Source organism: Columba livia, chromosome 7 (assembly GCF_036013475.1).
Source record: "Columba livia isolate bColLiv1 breed racing homer chromosome 7, bColLiv1.pat.W.v2, whole genome shotgun sequence".
NCBI classification, from domain to species: Eukaryota; Metazoa; Chordata; class Aves; order Columbiformes; family Columbidae; genus Columba; species Columba livia.
The window spans coordinates 11,363,532-11,384,560 of NC_088608.1; the positions used below are offsets into that span (position 1 = coordinate 11,363,532).

Sequence of the window (21,029 nt, forward strand, 5' to 3'; positions counted from 1 at the left end):
ATGAATAAATTGGTAAGTAATCATGTGTTGTCTTTTTCTACTATAACTGTAGCAATCATCTGTCTCCTATATCATTTTGTCTGTGCTAATACCTATAATAACTTTTTGTACCATCAAGGAAGTCTATAGCAGAAGATAGAACTCAATAATTAATTGCCTTGACCATAAGGTCAAGTGTTTTATTTTTTCTGTACTTCTAGGTGTCAGTCACTCCTTTTTTTCCAGCAGAGCAGTGAGTAGTGAAGCCTTACAGACAACAGTCACCTTTGATTCAGCCTCTGATATCTACCCCCAGAGGGATCTGAAGGAGGTTGCACAGTGATTCATTTACACGTGGGAGAGAGAGACTTCATAATGTCACATCCCACATGTCTGAAGCATTCAAGTGAGATGGGGAAGAAGGAGCAGAGACTTGAAGCTGGTTTTTCCATCTCCTGTATAAATATTCTTGTTACCATGATATGTGACACTTTGCAGACATGAGTTCTTTTTTTCAGCTTCTCTTAAAGGAAACTGAAAATAAACCGATTTAGATACTCTCAGTAGATGAAATCTTTAAAAGTTTTACATGAGGAGAAAATATTTTCCTATGTGTCTATAGTATTAGAGTATGTCATTAGCCCTTCTGCTATTCTGAGCTAAAATGAGGCTATTCCTCTAGCAGAAAGGAGCAGAGAAATGTCTTGGTCCTTATGTTAACGGAGTTAGGTATTTACTATACTCTTGCACAAGGTGCTGAAATCCATCACTATTGAAGACATGCACATAATTTTAGGCACGTTCCTCAAGGAAGACAGTAGGAATTATGGACTGCTGGGAAATGCTATCCTGAGTACTGATGTTTTTTTCAGATTGTAGGAGTTTTACTTCATGCTTTATGAAAGCAAGTTGTGCAGAGAGCGATTTCAGGGGAAGGCTATGCCTATTTTTAGTAAAATTCCAAAAAAGGGAAACAAAAAAGAAGGACGGAGGCTTCTGAACATATCTGCTCTCACGAATTCAACATCAGGACAAAGCATGGCACAACCAAACATCCCACAGCTATTGGTCTATATGGGATCTTTCCCTTTTTTAGTTTATGTCCCCCTCCAAATACAAGCTCTCTAAGAGGCAAACCTGCCTATAGAGTTATGTAAATACCAGCCCTGTAACGTTTACATTAAGTTGTTTCTAGAAGGCAGATTCATTTAAGGAGAAAATATTATGTCCTTTTTCTTCCAGACTGGTTTTCAGCTTCAGCCTGTTTCAATGTAAATATCCAGAGAGACAAACTGCCTTTTTTTTAAAAAAAAAAAGCAGAAGAGGCAGACTTGAACTAAAGTTTCCAAGAGGCTGAAATATTTTAATGAAAACAATCATTTGACCTTGTCAACTTTGGGTAATCTTATTAAATTTCTTTCACTAACTGTCTCCAGCAGGTTTTGAAATAAAAGTTGCATTTCAAAAAAAATGCATGAGATGAGCTGATATTCTCAAGGAAGACCTAAGAACAGTGGAGTGTGCCCTATTAGCCAAAGAAGGCAGCTGCACAGACCCCGAGACACATCCCTGGATTTATCCCCTTCCACACTGCCCCTGCCTTTCATTTCTGCTCAGGGCTATTTGTGTCTGCAAAACAGGATATTCAGACAGACCTTCCAGCAACCCTTTCCAATCTGCATGGTTTGATGAAGTCCAGTGACAGTCTGTATATCCTCAGTTAAGTGAATGTAATGTCCTGGTGGGTAAAAACTAAACAACAAACACATTTTTTAATATTTGCATATAAAAAGTAGTAGCCTAGCTGAATGAGGTGATGGATTCTTGTTCTTTGCTTTGCCGCTATGGAAATCTTCATTTTGATGAGAGCCTTTTGAACTGTCTTAAGCATAGCCCTTGGTTTTCCAGGGCTAGAAGGGACACCATGCATTTATTCCACTTACAGGGTAAATTAATACCTGGTGGTTCATTATACATCCTATCCTGTATAGAAACATTGTTCTTTATTAGTGATGAGTTGAAAGTCACTGACTGTAGTTGTGAATGCACAAATTATGTTATTGAGGTTCCTTCTGTGATTAACTGAAAGTGGCTGATAGAAGGCAGAGAAAATGAGAGTAGTATCTTGAGTACATAGGTATCCATTCTTTGCATATATTGTGCAGAGGCAGAGAGTGACATTGTTAGCCAGGAGGAAAAAAAAATAATAAATTAAAAATAACATATTAAGAATCAGAATGAAACATGAACATTTGGAGAGCGTGATGATTGCACAAGCACCTTGCTTGTTAACTTAGATGCTACAAATAAATGCACAATGTAGACCAAGAGGTGATAGCTGATTGAAAATCATGCTGGATTAAGGAATTTACTTTTCCTCCTATTTGTGTGCGGTGACATTTCTGAAAAATAGCAATAGTATCTGCAGCCCAAGATGGCACTTGACAAACACGGTGGTTTTTCCTCATTGTTGGTGCTCATTGCTCTTATCAGGCTAATGGAGTGTGGAAGTAATCAAATTCATGTAATTGCTTTAGCTTGTATTAAAAGCCATTGTAGTTCTGAGGAGACGCCCAACAGCTATTTCATTCTCTGTTTAGAGAAGAGCAGAGAATCTGATGTCAAATACAGCACACGTACACACACAAATATTCACATGTTTCTAAATTGTATGTCTGAGCTAGTTTCATGGGATTATGCACCTAATTAATACCTAAAGGATTACATCCATTAATAGGGATGTTTAACAGCAGGTGATAGGCCAGACTCCACAGCCCTTCCAGGTGTACCTGACCATATAGGCAGTTTCACCCATGTAACTGTAACTACAGCCTGAAATAAATGAGAGTTTTAGCCCAGGGTGTGACCATAAAACAAAACACCACTTGTTGCCTTTGCTCACATAGCTTGAGCAGGACAGAGGAGCTGGAGATGTATTTGCTGTCACTACTGCAGCAGCTAGGGTACACGGCAGTCTGTTGGTGGCCCAAAATGGGTCTCTTTAACAAGCAATAGTGCTCTTTGAAGGCCTCCAGTTAAACAGGAGGTCAAATGGAAGACATGGCAGGACAGATACCCAGATCATGCCCTGGTGGTCCACTTATACTGAGATAAACACCTCACAAGTACGAATCTAAACCTTTAATTAGTTCTGTTAAGCCGATAGTCATTATAGAGGGACTTCTTGGGACACATCTGACTATTCATTTTGACTCATCCATAAGTACTGCAAGAATAGCCTGCCTCTCCAATGTTGCATTTCCGGTTCCAACAAAATCAATAAAGACAGAGCATATAAAAGCTAAGCATACTTTGAGAGAAAATTACTATGAAATTAAAGTTTAAAAAAAGAAGGTGGCAACAACTACTTCTATATACAACGCATAGTCAAATATTCCCCAAAATGAACTGAAAAAACTGTGCTGTTAACAGCTAAACCGTAATATATTTATTAAAGCATTTGATTTTTAACAACCTATAGCACATCAGTTACTATTTCCAGTGACTCTGAAATTTAAAATCAACCTTCACATCTGTCTGTTGCTTGAGCTGTAATGTTATAATGTGAACCCCATGGTGGGTTCACAACTGATGGCTCCTTATTCATGGGGCGCCAGGTGATGTATTCCCTGGGTAGCATGCACAGCTGGTAGTTTGCTGTGGCAAAGGGGGTTAAAATAAAAGACTGTCTGTATTGGTTTGGAGTTTTGAAGATTTTTTTTTTGCTGCTCAGTGTCTTTGATATAACATAAGTAAACAATGAACCGAAAAATTCAGACCTTTTGAGACTGTTATGACTATCACTAGGCACATATGTATATGCTGCCAGATATTCAAAAGCACTGAGCAGACACTGCCTCCATCAGAGGCAATAACATCTTCAAAGCCAGACTACTTCAATCAAGCTGCCTGCTTGAGCAGAAGAAAATAGGAAATGTCCTTTCAGAGCAGAGGCCATCCTCTGACAAGGATGCTTTGGATAGCAGATAAAAAGAGAGTGCTCTCCAAGGAATGAACCCCTCCACTTCTGGAATTCTGTGGTTTGAAAGCATTCAGACTGTCATATTTAACGGCCACCACTAGACCTAACTCTGAACCTTTTGAACCTATTTACATTTTTATCTTGCAAAACATTACTTGTCTGCAAACATATCATATGTGTGCTATATTTTTAAATGCTTCTTTTGCTACTTTCATGCCTGCTGCCCAGTAACTTAATTTGGTGGCCCTTAGTTCTGCTTGTGAAAAATAGCTACTAGTCATTTTCTACCTACCTGTCTTCTCTTTCTTTCTACCTACCAATCACAATTTGTTGAATATTTTCTTCCCAATATTTGTGTGCCCAGGTTTTAAATTCGGTTTTGACTCTTTCTTTTGTGAATAAAGCAAAATGCTGTCCCTGCCCAGGGAAGAGGATGAGGCAGAGGGGCAATACTAGTGTTTACTGCCTGTATATTGCTTATTTGCTAGCTCACCAGTGGTGTAAGAAGTAATATGTGGTGTTAACTGCCCTAATTTTAAGTGACCACATTCAGCATTGACAATGCTGGAAATCTGAGCTGAAATTCAGTATGAGACTGATCTTGTCCCTATGTTTTCACCCCAGTTAAACTGCTATAAGGAATGGAGTATCACAGAGTATGGGAGATGTGTAGCAAATTGCTCCGATTCTTTAAAAAGTTCCAGCTTCGACTGTGAGTGTTCTGAGGATCATTCAGGATAATAAAAGGGGATTTTTTTAAAGTATTTTTAATTCTTGAGTTTAATATGCTGAAAGAACATATTAGATTCTCAACTGCCAACAAAGTATCACTATGGATGTAAGCTTTGCATTTAGGTTGGTACCTTCCAAAGTTCACCTTTTAATTAACTTTTTTTTTTTTTTTAATTAACTAGGTGAAGCAACAGTGAAGAAGAAACCAGCTCCAAAGACTCCTCCAAAAGCAGGTAATTTGTTGCATGTGTCATCCTGTAGGAATAAATAAAAAACAATATGGTTTTAAAGAACAGACACCACTTTTTTAGGTAGAGCTGTTTGCCTACTAAATTTGTTCGGATATGTGATTAAAGGGTGAGTATGAAGTTTTATGAGGAGAAAACTGGAAAGCAAAGTCCATTTTTCAAACTCATCCTTAAGGTTACATTACACTAAGACTTAAATTACAAGCATGCAAAAAAGTTTATATTGAATAAGCCATAGCAAGATCCTACCAAATGTCAGCTGTAGTATTGCAACAACACACCTGAGCCATCAGTGAAAGAGATTTCAGTGCCTTAAAACTTTGTCAGACTTTCCAATTGTTCAAGCTCTTTTCTTTGCATATGTGTGCCTCAGCCTAGTTTGCTTCATGCATTTCAAAACACAAAACACTTTTCAGAGAACGAGTCTAGGGAAAGAAGAAAAAAACAAAACAACAACAACAAAACCACACTTTGTTTTAATTACACTGAAAAGAAAAAGAAAGCACATTTTTCATACCCAGTGGCCCTGTGCTTTGGACAGGAATGTTACATTTGCCAGGAGGTCGTTCTAATTTTGGAGAATGCCATTGATTGTTTCTGTCAAAGTGTTCTCGAATCTGCTCGCATACACATGCACACAAACCCCCCCAAATATTTTTTCCACTGTGCTGCTCCTGTAAAGCAACAGAACAGGTTTCACTCTGGAGTGGTCCAGGCTGTGATATTTCTGGCATCTGTCCTGAGCAGCTACCAGGGCTCTCGCACACTCAGCATCACCCCCAAGAGCCGGGGAGTAGCACATTAGCAAAAGAGATGTTCTGCCATTTATTGATACTCAGGCAGTGAGAGGGAAGAGGAGGAGAAATACCTGATCCAGACATGGAGTAGTATGAACATTTGGAATTGGTGGTAGGTCTTAACACTTTGGATTTCTGTACGTTGATCTTGCATGAGAAAAATTCTGATGGGTAGACTGCTATTGCTTCACTACAGTAGAATTAACGATGTCCACAATTGTTTCATTGCAAGCAACAAAAGAATACTAATCTGGATTTCAAATGCTGCTCTGAAACTGTGCAGCTGAGAGGTGTATATGTTTTGAATTTTAAGAAAAATAGAAAGCACAGTCACCTAAAGAGAGATATTTTATTTATTATTTTTTTTTTTTTCATCAGCTGTTCCTCCTCAGATTACTCAGTTCCCAGAAGACAGAAAAGTCCGTGCGGGTGAATCAGTGGAACTGTTTGCCAAGGTGGTAGGAACAACACCCATAACTTGCACCTGGATGAAATTCCGTAAGCAGGTAAATTGTTTTCTGGTCCATTTTAAAGACAATTGAAAAAGTCGAGCTGGAAAAAAACTCCAGTGACCCACCTTGTCCATCTCCCTTCCCTAGAAACTGGCAAAGTCCATTGTAATTCCTACCAGATGTTTTTCTCACCTCTGCTGAAAACTTTCCAATAATAAAGTTTTCACAGCCTCCACTAGCAGCCTATAGCAGTGCTTAAATATCCATAGTTTTAGAAATTTCTTCCTAATGCCAACCTAAATCTTTCCTGCTACAGTTTAAACCCTTTGCTGGCTGTCCCCTCCTATAACAAATGACTGTTCCTTTGAGAAAAGCCTTAGACAATGTAATTAAAGGGTAGGTGATGTGAAAGATATGGGTATCTGAAAAGTCCCTGTCACAGAAAATGTTTCTCTTCTTCAAAAATAACCTCTTCTTCATTGATGCTTGGTCTAAAGTTATGTCAGAGGGGCAAAATGCCATATAAGAAGCCTGAGTGAAATGTCTTACAACACAGGTGTCACCAAGCAAGACACAACCACAATTATGCTGCTGTGAGTGCTCTCACCCCTCAAAGTTTAAAGTTACTTCTACTTGAATTAATTTCCTTGAACTATATTATATGTGTCCATAAGGGCACTTTCTAAAGAGAGTTGCTTTAACAAATAATAAAACCACTCTAAATCAAATAACCCAATATGCAAGTACAAAGTGGAAGATGAAGTGCCGTGTTAGGACAAGCAAATGTAAATATGTACTGTAGATGCTCTTCTGTTTATTTCATTCTGACCTCATTATGCACTCTGTAGAACATAAATAACAACATCTCTTCCTACAAGAAAGTTTAGACTCTAAATCTAGATGTGTCAGCATTTAATTGAAAGAATTCAAAACAGTTTGCTAGTGCAAAGGGTATTTCAGAGTCCATCTTTGCTAACCCTAAATAAACTCTTACTTTAGAGGAAAGGATGTTTGTTTGATTTTTTTTTTTACTGAACTCCTACATTTTCTTAAAATTCTCTAGTTTCAAGATTGGAGTTAAAAAGTGGCCTACTCATTTCTACAAAAATAGGTCTCAGAAGATCCAGTGACATTCAGTGTCCAGTTTTGTTGAACTTTGTATTAACACATGGGTAAAATGTAGCATTCAAAAGAGCGTTTCTGGTTTGTGCAGAATTCTGAGTTCATTGTTGAATACAGCAATCCTATTTACACAGATTTCAAGGCCATTTTTATATATGAAATCTGTGTGATAACAGAGAACAGCAGCCATATCAGATCCATAATCTGTGATCCTACACCTTTTTTCCTTGTAAAAGTTTATTTTTACCATATTTATACTTCCTTTAGTTATTCATTATGAGACAATCGGAAGGTTTGCAAAATCATATATTAAAATGACATCTAAATTTTTTAATGGTGATATAGAAAGGAAAAAAACTGCAGGAAGGTTAATAAACAGTGTATGTGGACAAGCGAGGGCAGCAATCTTTCTTTTATTAAATTAAATGGGGAGCCAGTGACTATGTATCGTGCTGCAGCATTATTTTTCTTTTTGACTTATACTTCACCACACATTATTTTATTCTTGGATTTCTGCCTCTTCTATAAACGTGGTTGATTTCAACTCTGTTCCAGTCACAGTTCTAAAAGTGAAAATCACCCAGGTGTTCTCACAATTTTCGTGGGGGCTATTTGTAGCAGTGATTTGAGCAGATTCAGGAAGTGGTGAGCTGTGATTTCAGCGCTGCCACTGTGTGCTGCAGCGTGCGGGAGGGATGGCAGTCTAGCCAAGGGATGCTGGAACTGTGCTGAGCTAAAAAGGGTAAAGCCTTTGAAAGCCTCTTCTTTAGCAGAGGAGCAAAACCCATCGTTTAACACTGGTAATTGTTGGAGATTCTCAGCTACAACCAGTGACTTTCTTTAGGGAATATGGGGATCCAGCTGAGCATCCTTTCACAGCTTTCCCTGCATAATGCACATTTTGTTCTAGTACCCTGATTTTTTTATTGCTGTTACCCTTTGACTAATTCTAATGAAGCAAAATATATAACATAGCGTAGAATCTCAGAAGAACAAAGTAGAGGAGTGGGGAGGAACAACTTTCAGTATAATTTAAACTGTAATCCTGCATAATCCCATTCATTAACTTTCTATTCAAGTTACTGTAAGAGCATCTTTCTCAGGTTACTTTTGGGCATAGAGTAATGTATGTGTCTCCTCAGCTGAGGAGAAAGCAGCACAAGTCCTGCTATTAGCCTTGTAGTTTCTTATTTTCTGAACATATGAGACAAGATAAGGCAAACTAAATAGCCTTCATTTATAATGAAATTCTGAGAATGAGCTGCAAGGGTCACTTATCTAAGAAGGAAGTTGTGGGAGGAAGAAGGGCATTGACATTATGTTGTCTGTTTCATAAGAACGCAGTGTACAGCTTCTATAATTGCAGTATAGCATTATGAGGTTTTTAAATAATGTCATGTCTCAAGCTAATACTGATTAAAATCTAAGTCTGCTTGGCCATTTATGTTATGATAGCTTTGTTTCAATTAAAAACTAGTTCATAATATGCCTATAGTATTCAGCTGAGATTTTGATTTTTGCTATAGGAAAGCTAATCTGCTCTTTGTATGTCTCTCTACACAGCTGTAGCATTGCTTAATGATCTTAAAAGTCTTTTCCAACCCAAACAATTCTATGATTCCATCTCAATTTCAAGCAGCATCAGCTTCAATTGTTTAAATCGAAGGAATTTTTACCCTTTTTTATGTGGAAGTACAGAATAAGGTTGGGTAAGACAAGATGGTAAAACTCACAGCTAGAGATGATTTGTACATTGGGCCTCTAAAATAGAATGGCAAATGAATTAGGGTATTTAGAGCTAAACCGTTGTTCCACTGTGGTCTCTGTGAGATATGCGAGACCAAACTTTGTTCTTTTGCCAGTTATACAGTTTGCACTTTCATCCTGTCAAAGAGGAGTCAGAAAGTGAAATTCTTGTTCCAACACTAATGCCCCCTCTTGTCTTTGTAGGACTGGAGCCAGTATAATGTTCCACTGCATTTCTAGTTGTTTTGTGTCGTGAGCTGCACATATTCACTGTTGTAATAGATTTATATGCAGGTAGCACTCAATATGATATCCTTGTGTTGTAATTTGAACTCTTTCAGATAGGAGGAGTGTTATATCATAAAATCTTTATTTTTTTCCTTTGAATTTGGCAGATTGAAGAAAATGAATACATTAAAATTGAGAATGCTGAAAACAGCAGCAAGCTAACAATAACATCAACAAAGCAGGAACACTGTGGATGTTACACCCTAGTTGTAGAGAACAAACTTGGCAGCAGACAAGCACAAGTCAACCTTACAGTTGTTGGTGAGTCCATAATAATGTTTGAGACATACTCATTCTTCAGACATCACTCTACATTTGCTTTATATATGATGATATGTAAGGAAATAAATAAAATAATCAGATAAGTTAAGAAAACTGAAATGAAAAACTAGTACTTTATAAAATACCTGGGCTGGACAGTGACATTGTAACTACAAGCATTTTGACTGTAAGCAAGTTCAGTAGGACTGAGTTTTATTTTGAAAAATTACTAACTACAGCTGGAGGCACAAAATAGCTTGGAAAATAGCTTTTTTTGTTAGATATCACGTCTTCTTCCCATTTGATGTTTGTTAGACTGCAAATTTTAACATTGTTATTTCAGGAAGGATTGCGGTGCTTTCTGTTAGACTGTAAATTTGAAAATATCCTGTTGCATGGGAGAAGGAGATTTTATCCTTTTAACTGAAATTCCCATCATAATCTACTCTTTCATAGTGGCAGAAAGCAGTGAAGAAAGGCAGTCAGGTTTGAATATGGAGGACTTAATATATGGGCTTTTACACAGACGTATTTTAAAGCTCCAGCCAGCCTTGTCAGGTGACAGGTTCAGGGCATCAGTTTTGTTGTAGGAGGCTGTGGGCAGCTGCAGATGGTTCTACACTGGTAGACAGTTGCAGTATGTTTGCAGATAAAGCTACAGCCTGAATCTAAACCAGCTAGCTTGACTATCAGGCAAAATCTAGAGCTGTGACATCTAGCTCTGAATGGGCTAATGAACCCACCCTGGTGTGGAAACACAGCAAATGGTTTCCACGGAAATCTAGGAAAGTTCTACAGGCAAGGATGGTGATGTGGTTAAAGAGTTAGTCTGTGGAATGGGTGTTTCTGGGCTCTGTTGTCTGTGGCCTGCAGAGGGGTTTTGACACAAGGTGGGGGTAGGCAGAGCTTGCCTGGGCTTTTGGACGAATTCTAGTTCAACCAGCAAGGCTGCATCCTAATCGCACACTCAAAACTGCCTTGGCTCTGCTGTCTGAACTGATATGTAGGGTAGTGAGCAAGTAAGGAAATGCAGGTATAAGGTCAAAGATGAAAAACTGACTCCAGTGAAATCAATGGTAAATATCGTTAACCGAAGTTGGGCTGGAAATTCATTCCAGCAATCCAGTGAATAACATACACAGCTTAATGAACAGAATCACACTTACAAGTACAATATCCACTGCAAAAGAGTGGATGTCCGTCAGCTGCATACTGCTGTGCCTATTACCAATAGCGGCCTCCTGATTATTTAAGTGAATTTCACCTGATCCGTGGCTCTCATTGCAGTTAGAAGATAACTGAATGAATGAGTATAAATATCAAGTAGGTTCCAGCAACATGCCAGAGAATTCACAAATAGAAGAAAACAAAATATGTATTCTTCACATGATGCACAGATAAATTGCACTGCCCCTTCCAACAGTGGGCTGTGTAGATCAGAAGTATAGCTAGGTTAAGAATAATGACCATGAAAAATGGGTCCTTGAATAAACATAAAATACGTTGTTCTGGGTAGAGCTTTTGGCTCCAAAGCCCAAACACAGCTGATTAGCAGAGAGAAGAATGGCAGGAGGTTAATTGCTCTTTATATTTCCCTTTTTTTCACTCTTTCCTAGGCGACTGCTGCAGGCTGTGAACTGCAGCACATTATTGGGCAAGGTGGAGTTTTATTTAGCTGACCTAGGCTGACAATTCCTATTCTCTTGTCACTGTTTGAGCCTTGAGTCATTATTATATAAGTCACTGGTTTATATCCTTTGGAGTTAATTGGTTTGAAAGTCTTTGAATTCTATAACCTTATAAAGCTACATCTCAGCCTCCTGCCTTGCTCTTCCATAAGAAATGTTCCAGAGAACCATGGGATTCCCAGAGATGCTTTTGGGACAGTTAGTGAAGAATCCTTACAATGTGCTGGAGTCTGCCATGTGTTTTCACTGATGACAAGCTATCTGTTTCCAACTGAAAAGAATAAATTCCCTCTTGTAAAATTGCCCAGCTCTTCAGTGAGACATCTCGCTGATGTCAGCACTGCCAAAAGCATGACAAAGCCTCAAGATTCCTAGTTTGCTACACATACACGTGTTTTAAGGCCAGATTCTTCCATCTGGGTACTCAAACGTGGGAGAAAGGAGCAAAATTGTCTTCCTTCTAGGAAGTGGGTTGGAATCTCACTCCTGAGATAAAATCCTTCACCCTGTTTGCACCTTGGAAGGTGTTAAGTGTTCATGCAAGTTGGAAGGTATTTTTCTCCAAAGCCTGCTCCAGTCAAAACAGGGAAACTATCTTTCAAATATGCAAAATGTGAGATCTCTTAGTCCATCAAAGATCATCTTTAGTTCTAAATTCCCACTTGTCTTTTCTCTCTGCTCCATCCAAAGTACTGGGAAGAAACTTGTCCTCCCTGCCCTGACCCCACATTCATAGCAAGTGTTTCTGGAGCAGGCCATAGTGCTAAAATCGGCTCTGTTTGCCTCAGCTGTTTATAATAAGGCTTTAAACTGTGTGAGCTGCCTCGCTATGAGTTTACTGACAAAAGGCACATCTATGTGTATGCCGTGTGCTCAAAACACTGCTGACTGACCACAGTTCACAACTGAGTCTTGAATGTATTAAGGGAAACTACAAATAGAGAACATCTGCTCTCAGGAGGAGCATGTTTCAACCATCCTAGAGCTATGTTTCTTAAAGAGGTAGCTAACAGGCTTGTCTGTTCTGAATTTCAGCAAATGAATGGGATTTGTTAAAATATAAAATGAAATAAATAAATATTTCTTTTATTATTACCCCTTACAACCATGTGGGTTGCACAGTCTTCATGCTGATGGGCAAGCTTCTTATGTGAAAGACTCCAATAAGCATTGCCTAAACTAAATTTGGACTACAACACATGCCAGGGTGCAGGTTGCCCAGAAAGGTTGTGCAGACTCCACCCCTGGAGGTATTCGAGTTCAGACTGGATAAGCATCTGAACAATCTGGTCTGACCTTATAGCTGACCCTTCTTTGAGCAGAGGGTCTAAACACCTTCCTGGGAATATTTAAGATCTTTGTTTTATGCTTTCAGTTGTTAAAGATGTTTCTTCACAAAAAATAGCATTATTGACTTACCTCCAACCAGAAGACAAGGGACTGAGTTTATCTGCCAGGACTCAAATCAGAAATGATCCTGCTATGATTTAAACCCTGGGTCCCAGACTGTGAACTATAGCTGGGTAGGATTATTGTAAATGATTTTTAATAATGACTTCTAGGGGAAAAAAATCTACCTTGCATTCATTTGAATTTGGCTCCTAAAGTCTTAAATTGAACTGCTAACAGTGTCAGGCTCAGATTTCAACTGCAAGCTTAACTGAACTGAGCTGGGATTCTGACACAGAGTTTGAATAGTACATGATTCAATGCAGTTTGAGCCTTGGGAAAAGATGCTCTTGAAAGAACCCCAGATTTATTCTAAGTATTGCTTTTTTCCTTTGCGATTTTAATTAATATCATCAAACAAAATATCCATTACTCTCAGCCTAGAGCATGGGCTGTTTGCATTACACACACTCACTGCAGAGATCTGTAGTCAAGTTAGAGGACACTGTTAATTGATGGGCAGTGCAGTGGTGATGAGCACACAGCAGTGAGCCACAAGGTCTGCATCTTTGGTTTCACGTCGATTCATTGTGTAACTTTGTCTGTATAAGCACTAATAACACTGGGAGAACGGCAGTAGAACTGAGACATCCAAGTTAAGCAATGCGTTCTTTTAAAGGGTTGATTGGTCCCAAAATGTCCATGTGAGCTCTCCTCTATTGTTATGATTAGCTCTCTTAAAAAAGCAATTTAATTAGCCAAGTGATCTCTCTGGGGAAATTTTGCAACATGTTTCTGCTCCAAAACCAAAATGGTCTGATGTGGGACTGAGCTAATGATTTACAGCAGACATTGGCAGATTAAAGAGGACTTTTGTTGCTAAAGCTACATTAAATGAGCCAGTGATGAGCTTAGTGTAAGACAGGACTGATTTAGGTGAAGTAGAACCCTCAGTCTACAGTGCTAGTAAGGCATATTCATTGCTTTTATGCCATTTATTAGATGTATATGGGTAAATTTATCAGCTTCTGGTTCTGAACATTTTTGCTATGTGACAGGAATACCCCAATCTGTAGCCACTTTTGAAAAAGGAACTTGGTTTTCATACTGGCTAAATCTCGATACTGTGACAAAGAGTCAAAAGAATAATGGAGTATTCAACAAGGAGAATTTGGCACTAGAGAAGTGGTCTGTTCTGCAGCTATGCCACAAGGTTCCTCCATTACTGTGGGCAAACTACTTCATGTTTCCATGCTTAGCATGCAGGGGTTTCCTGATGATCAGTATTTGATGAACATTTTGGATATTAGTGACATCTTTTACTTTTGTTAATACCGAAGTAAAAGCACATGGGGGCTGATTTTTATCAACTTCGTCTAAGTCCTTTGGATTTGTATTGTTCCGGGTGTGGTATTGTATAAAAAAATTATCATGGTGATTAGTGAGCTATATGATATGTATATACAGAAGAATAAGAGCAATATCATTATACCCTGAGAGGCCCAATGATAATTGTTACGGTGCTTTTATTAATGCAGGCATTTGTGCATGTACTGTGTGTTGTGTCCTCATGCGCTGTTGTACAGTGATGAGCCAAGTACTAAAGGAAACATATATAAGCATGCTGCACACAGGCATGGAAATAATATAATGTGAATTAACTAAGTAATTCTTGCTCCTCTGCATGAGATTACAATTCCATACTTGATTTGGGATGGAGAAGTTACTTTCTGTAAAGAAACTGTTACTCCTATGCCTTTAACAGAAGCTGTATGAGCAGAATCTTCCCAAGTAAAAATGAGAAATTACAGGTTTAGCTTGACAACAAGATCTGATCATCACTAACACCTGTAGTCACTGAATATAATGGTAGAATTATTAATTGCTTGTCTTAGCATCAGTTCGTTGTCCTGAGACTCTATTAGAAGTAAATGTGGAAGCATAACCAACAGTTCAGAGTGGCACTACTGGTGGTTTTGGTGAGTGCCTGAGAAGGCTGGCTCAGCGCTGGTCGCTCACACCGAGTGGCTCCAGGAGTGGTCAGAAAATGTGCATTCTCTCTCTGGAAAAGCAAGAACAGACAACTGTAAGGAGAGAGTGAAGCAGAACAACCATAAATGCTTCTACAGAGAATACTGCAGCTCAGCAGTGCTAGCATGAAACTTTATCTTCTTTTGAGAAGCATCTTGCAGTATCCACGTGATTCCCTGTTTACAGTTCAGGTTGAGAATGCAGTGAATTTCCTAAGAATATGTGGGTGGACTCAGTCTATAACCTTTAGCTTTTTAAATTCCTCTGGATTGCTGAAGGATTTTGTCACCAGTTTAATTGTTAAAGGGCCACCAGACTGTGGTTAAAGAAGAGATGTCTTACGTTGCTGTTGCTGCTGTTGTAGTTCAAGTGTCGTAACCTCCCCTGTCAACCTCCCCACTAATGCTTGGTGGCAAAACTCTGCAGCTGTATCAAAACAGATAACAACGTATAGAGGAAAATAGCCTACGTTGTTCTATGCATCAGTGCCGATACATTGATCCAGATTTATTCTTTGAAGTGCCATCTAGTTGCAATGTCATTTCTATTACGAGAAATTCCAGTAGAACTCCCTGCCTAGTTATTTTCCTGGTACTTATATTCACCTTTCTTCTAATGAAGAAAAAGAAATATCATGACAGTATTTCTCCCAACAAAATTCCTGTATTTTACCTGCTGTTAAATGCTAGGAATGTCTTAGTTACTAAGAAATTATTGATCATGACTCCTGCACATGAACATGGGATTCCTAGGACCCAAAGTCATGCCGGTGAAGATGTGGAATCTGCTGACAGTCCTACCGGGGAAAGTCCTAAAATTTATCCTGCTTTTCAGTGGACAGGTATCAGAGCTCTAATTCAATCAGTTATCAAACCAGATGTCTAATGTGTAGCACATGATCAATCCAAATAGCTTGTTGACTCAGGCACGGGAGCAGATGGTTTAGAAAAAAAGGCTCCTGAGAATGCATTATATATTTGTTTGTTCCATTAGGACTGTGGCAGAAGGAGATGTTCCTGCGCTGAGGGCATTTGCGTGGGAGTGGTGAGCTCTGGTTTCGTTCCCAGCCCCATTCGCCTGCGTGTCCTTGGGCAAGGTCATTTTACTCTTTTATGCCTCAGTTACCCCAACTGGCAAAGTGGGAACAACAGCACAGGGTGGTGCTCTGGGCCCCCAGTATTTGTGAGTTACTTTATCCGCAGGTCTCAAAAGGGCAGTTTTTAAACAACTTCATTTTATGTCAGAGGTGTCGGGAAGGGCAATATGGTGAGGGATCACACTCGGAGGCAGCCAGCAGCAGTCTGCAGTGTGTGTTACATGGGAGGGGCGAATTTCAAACTCTGGTCCCCTGAGCTAACTAACCTTGTCCATGTGGACATCTGCTCTGCTGGGGAGGCTGTTTCATTAGGAGAAAATTTCTGCTCAGCTTCTCCTGTGTTGTTTTGCAGAATGCAAGCATTTTTCTCTAGTTTAATTTTATGCTAAACCTATGGTACACTAACATCCAGAAGGGTTCTAATGGGTGCTACAGGGTGTTAAGGAGTAATATTATCTCTACTTGTAGCACTCTTCTCCCTCGGAAAAAAAGCTGCAGGGCATGGTTTTCCGAGCAAAGCAGAGAGGTCTGCCATGACCCGGAGCCCTGTCAGCAATAATGCAGAGTTCAGTTATGGCCTTTTATGGTTTCGCTTTTCTCCTGCTGATGAATTTCAAATGAAGGCTTTGCCAGTGCTGTCGGCATGGACAGTGTTCAACTGGCTTTTGCAGCATATTAAATACCTTCTCTGGCTAAACAGCTTGTGGAATGGAATTAAAATGTTTCTTTCTGTCTGTTCTTTATCTGGCAGACAAATATCACCATAGCTAATAATAGTATTATACAGTAATACGATAACTGGATTTAGAAAGAAACCAAACCAATTTTGAGAACAGATAAAGAAAACTACTTCAGAGACATTGTTTTAGTGCTGTCTCTGTTCATAAAAGAAATAATAACTTTTTTTCAGAGGCTGTGGTTATACTGTTCTCAGTTTTCAGAGGCTTTCTGCTGGAACAGCATTGCTGCTTAAGAGCCCAGCGGAGCCCTGCAAGCTCTTAATGTGCAGAAAGTCCTGCCGCTTTGCTTTAGCTCGGCCTGACCCTCAGAGCAAGTAGCAGAACAATTTCTATTCCCTGTGCTCAGAGTTAGATAAGGAGGTTGCTGCCTTTTTTGGTCTCCTGGAATGGTGCTTGTGTTCTGAGGACTCTGTAAACCGATCTACGTGGAAAAGGCAGTGAGATCTGGATAGCATGGTTTCATGTTATGTGGGCATCCTGTATGAGCTGTGGGTTCACCACCTATGCAGAGAGAAAGTCCCTTTCCTTATCAGGAGGAATTTTGGGTTACACACCACTGAAAAAAGAGACAAGGACCTCAAGTCAAATTTTTCTCATAAATAACAATGATTTAAAGGCTGAGCAGGCTTATGCTTTATGCTTCTCAGAGTGTACAAATACAAATTAACTGAAGGTTACTGCAAGCTGTATATCAAAACGTGTTTACAAAAATACTTCTCAGACTTTGTCTGAGGAAGGAGTGCAGCTGAATTCAATTTGAGAGTAAATAAGAAGTGTGCGTTTCAATCCTGGTATGGTCTTAAATGTGGCTTATACATTTCATGTGAGGCCAGCTCATGACCTTACCATCTGCTGTAAGGAATGCATGCCACAAAGAATAAACTGGAATCTGACCTCCTTGCTCTGGGGTAGTGGTAATTTATGTCTCCCTTTGTTGGGAAGTAGTTTTTTTTACTCTGTGCCTAGTTTGCTGGAGCACAGAGGGAAGAAAGCAGTAGAGTCCTCCTGCACAGCACCTCCACTCCCTTCTGGCTCCCCTATGCATGATGTATGGCATGTATGAGTGGCTAGTGCTGTTTCCTCTGTGCCACTAGTGTCAGTGACTCTATGCAGTCCCTGTGCTGCTATGCAGAACAGTCCCTGAGGTAGACTTAAGCCCAAATTAGCTGTTTGTCCATCTTTTCTGCCTGCCACTAGATTTTGGGAGCCAGCTCAGGCAACCTGACTGATACTCCTGTAGAGTTTACATAGGGAGCTTTGTGCTTGAGTCCTCCTCAGCAGTTAATTTTGCAACCTCTTGCTGTCTTGTTAGGCAAATGAGGCGATCATGCATCCTAGTAAAAGAGGTGTAAGTACTGTCTGCTACAGAGGAGGTGGAGTTTGTAGGATTCTGACCAAGTTCAACAGGACTGTGGGGATACAGCCAATCTGACCAAGACAATCTAGAATATCATTTTGGTGTTATATGCATGCTCTAAGTAGCCGAGACTGGACTACACCTAGTTTCATATAGTTAAGACATCTCATGGTGGAGAATATATAAATGTTTTCTGTTTTATTTTGTTGCATGTAAGAGTGAAAATGGAGTTAGAGCTCAACATTTTAAATTAATTGCCTTCCCTATAGAAATGTTCACAATGAGCGGTTTATTTTTGAATGAACTTCCTTCCTTCTAGTTCATGTGTTGTGGCTATGGTTTGGTCCAGAACAGGGAGAACAAAACTACAGTCTGATGAAGCCTATGTAAAGCCCTCATAATATAAGCATAACTATGAAGTATGGTTGTGTGTGTAAAAGACCACACACGAGATGCAAAGGAAGTATTGAAGATGGGCAGCTCAAGGACATCAAAGGTATATTAAATACGAAAACAGAAGGACAAAATAGAGAATTGTGCTTGGCACACCCCTCCTCAACCCACTGGATATTTTTATTGGAAGCAGTTGATTGTGCTGATAGAGATTTCATATTCCAGAAGGGAATGTTGTTTGGCCAAATATCCTAGCTTTCAATACAGACAGATGAATAAAGAGTAACCTTTAAAATCCCAATAGAATAAACTGTTGAGAAACAAAACAGACACATGGAGAGACCATCTGCAAATTTTCTGAATGTGCAGAGCAGTAGAACACCATCCAGTCTGGTACCAAATCATTTTAGCATGGCAAAATGGTACATATACATCTGTCATATTAAGAAAGAGCAAAGATTAGGCTTTTGTTCTTGTTTATGATCTCCCATAGCAGCTACTACCCCAGTATTTATACATTGAGCAGATCTGCAAGCAGTGGCACATGGTAGACTTCAAACAAAAATGTACATCTCTGTGGCTCAAGAGAGTTCAGCCGGGATTGCAGGTTTTTGTCTTTGTCTACTGGGAAAAATCTATTAGGAAAGAAGAAATGCTCCCAGGGCTGGCACATATTAGACTAAAGCCATGTAGCATTTTCTTTACTGCTGATGTCCCCTTGGCCATGAATATTTTCTCTCCAGTGCTCACATACCTGAGCCTTGGTTTTGTAAACTATGCTGGCCAAATGGATTGTAGTTATCTAGGTGAGTCATGGAAAGAGAGGTCACTAAAGTAACTGTGGCCTAGGCAACTAATAAATCATGCTTAGAGTTCCATCTGGAAACAGAAGTGTGTTGGAGGTCAGCAAAGAGAGGCTGTATTTTCAGGTCCTGCATGGGAAGCAGGCTACTGTGCTCTGCAAAGACTGAAGCATATGGATTCTTTCCTCCTTCAGTGTGAAATTCACTGCAGAGCATTAGAGTAAGCTAACACTTTTTTTTTCTTTTTGTTTTCTTTTTTTTTTTTTAATAAACTCATACTGTCCATATTTAGCTGTGTGCATATTTGCACTACTTTGACAAACTCGAACAGATGCCTCTGGAGGTTGATAGGCTACTGGCTTACCTTTTTCTTCAAAGTATTTTCCTCTTGCTATCAGCAACAGCTCTTTTCTCTTGGATTTAGGATAAGTCAGCTGTTACTTATCCAAGTTCTTCTCTTGGCATCTTGGGATGGTGTAATGATGATTATACAGGAGGATAACATGACACACAGCTGAATATTCTTCTTCTGATTTTGAACGGGACAGAGGTTGCATCATTCCCTACAAGGTCTGCATGGATAATAAGTTGTAGTGAAAAGAAGATGGCTGTATCTGCTGTTTGACTAAAATCATATAATCCACATGTGCCTCATAACCAGATCCCTGGTGGCTGCTGTAATATTGTTCAAGGATTCTGATACTGTGAATGGCGTGAGCACTGAATTTGCATTCTTGCAGCTCTGAGGAGGCTGGGGCAGGACTAGTACAGGGAAGAGGGATGCCACTGTTTGGGAACCAGGAGATCAAGATTCAGTTCTCATCTTTGCTACAATCTCTCTTTCTAACCTTGGACAAACCATTTAACCCATCTGTGATTCAGTTCATTATATCTACACTATAAATACATTCTTGTTTAAATAGTCCCTTTTATTCTACCAGAATGTAAAATGTGACAACTAAGCAGGGCAAGAAGCCATTCAGAGGTTAAGGACATCTGGTCTCTGATTTTTGTGTTTAACAAGGGATGTTCTGTGTAACGATGACTCCTAGTGGAATGGTGTTTTAAATGTTGCCAAAATGCACAAAGATAACCTGCATTCTGGCAGTCTCTTTTTCTCCTGCCTGATCGTTCTCATGCTGAATGCAATGGCAAGCTCTTGGTGCCCATCTCCCTCCTTCCCAGTCTTTTCCCTCATATTTAAAAGTTCTATTTATGTATCTTCTAATCTGTTTTAGTCGTGCAAGGAGATGGATTTTCCATCACAACTGAACTGAAAGGAATTTGAAAAGTATTCTTCAGGCAAGTCATTAGTCAACAGAACTTGCATTCTTCCAAATAGTGAACTGCTGTTTAAGTGTCTTGATCAGATTAGATTACCCCATCTTCCCTTTCTATAAGTGAAACCACAGCCATCAGAGAAGTCCCTCTGTCCAAGAGCTAAAAACATGTTTATGGCAAGCTGTGGCTATTTCTGTCTGCTTAGTGGAATGATAATTTGAGTATGGAGAGATAACTGATACAGCCTCCCACAGTAAGGCTTTGATCAAAGTCAACAGCAGTTTCCTCCAGCATTTGGATGCTTTTGTTGCTGAGAAAGTGGCTATATTTTTTGGCTGGTTTGGCAGTTCTGCCTTTCTTAAAAAGTGACAATGTCTATTAGCAGTTTTAACCAGCAAAATGCGATGAGATTTTATCAATCCATGTCCAGTGTAAACACCATTTGTAGCATCTCACGATTTCTTTCTTTTTCTTTTAATCTTCTGTCACTTTATCCCTCCTTTGATTTCTCATTCAACCTTTGGCCACTAGTTCATCCTGATCAACATCATCATTATTTTGTAGGTTTTGCTAGATTACCTCTGAGAGGATTATTCCCACGGAAGATATTTGTTCCCTTCAAAGTCTTTCGAAGTACTTAACTT

At 39.4% G+C, this 21,029-nt stretch overlaps 1 protein-coding gene across 10 annotated transcripts in view; it reads left to right on the forward strand.

Annotated features, from left to right (window-relative positions):
- MYLK (myosin light chain kinase) overlaps positions 1-21,029 on the forward strand; it is a 208,891-nt gene that overhangs the window by 156,030 nt on the left and 31,832 nt on the right. For all 10 annotated transcript variants that reach the window (XM_065070506.1, XM_065070505.1, XM_065070502.1 and 7 more), the window contains 3 exons: positions 4,876-4,926; positions 6,117-6,244; positions 9,454-9,607. In XM_065070506.1, coding sequence (XP_064926578.1) covers positions 4,876-4,926; positions 6,117-6,244; positions 9,454-9,607 — 333 coding nt within the window. The remainder of the gene's footprint in view (positions 1-4,875; positions 4,927-6,116; positions 6,245-9,453; positions 9,608-21,029) is intronic.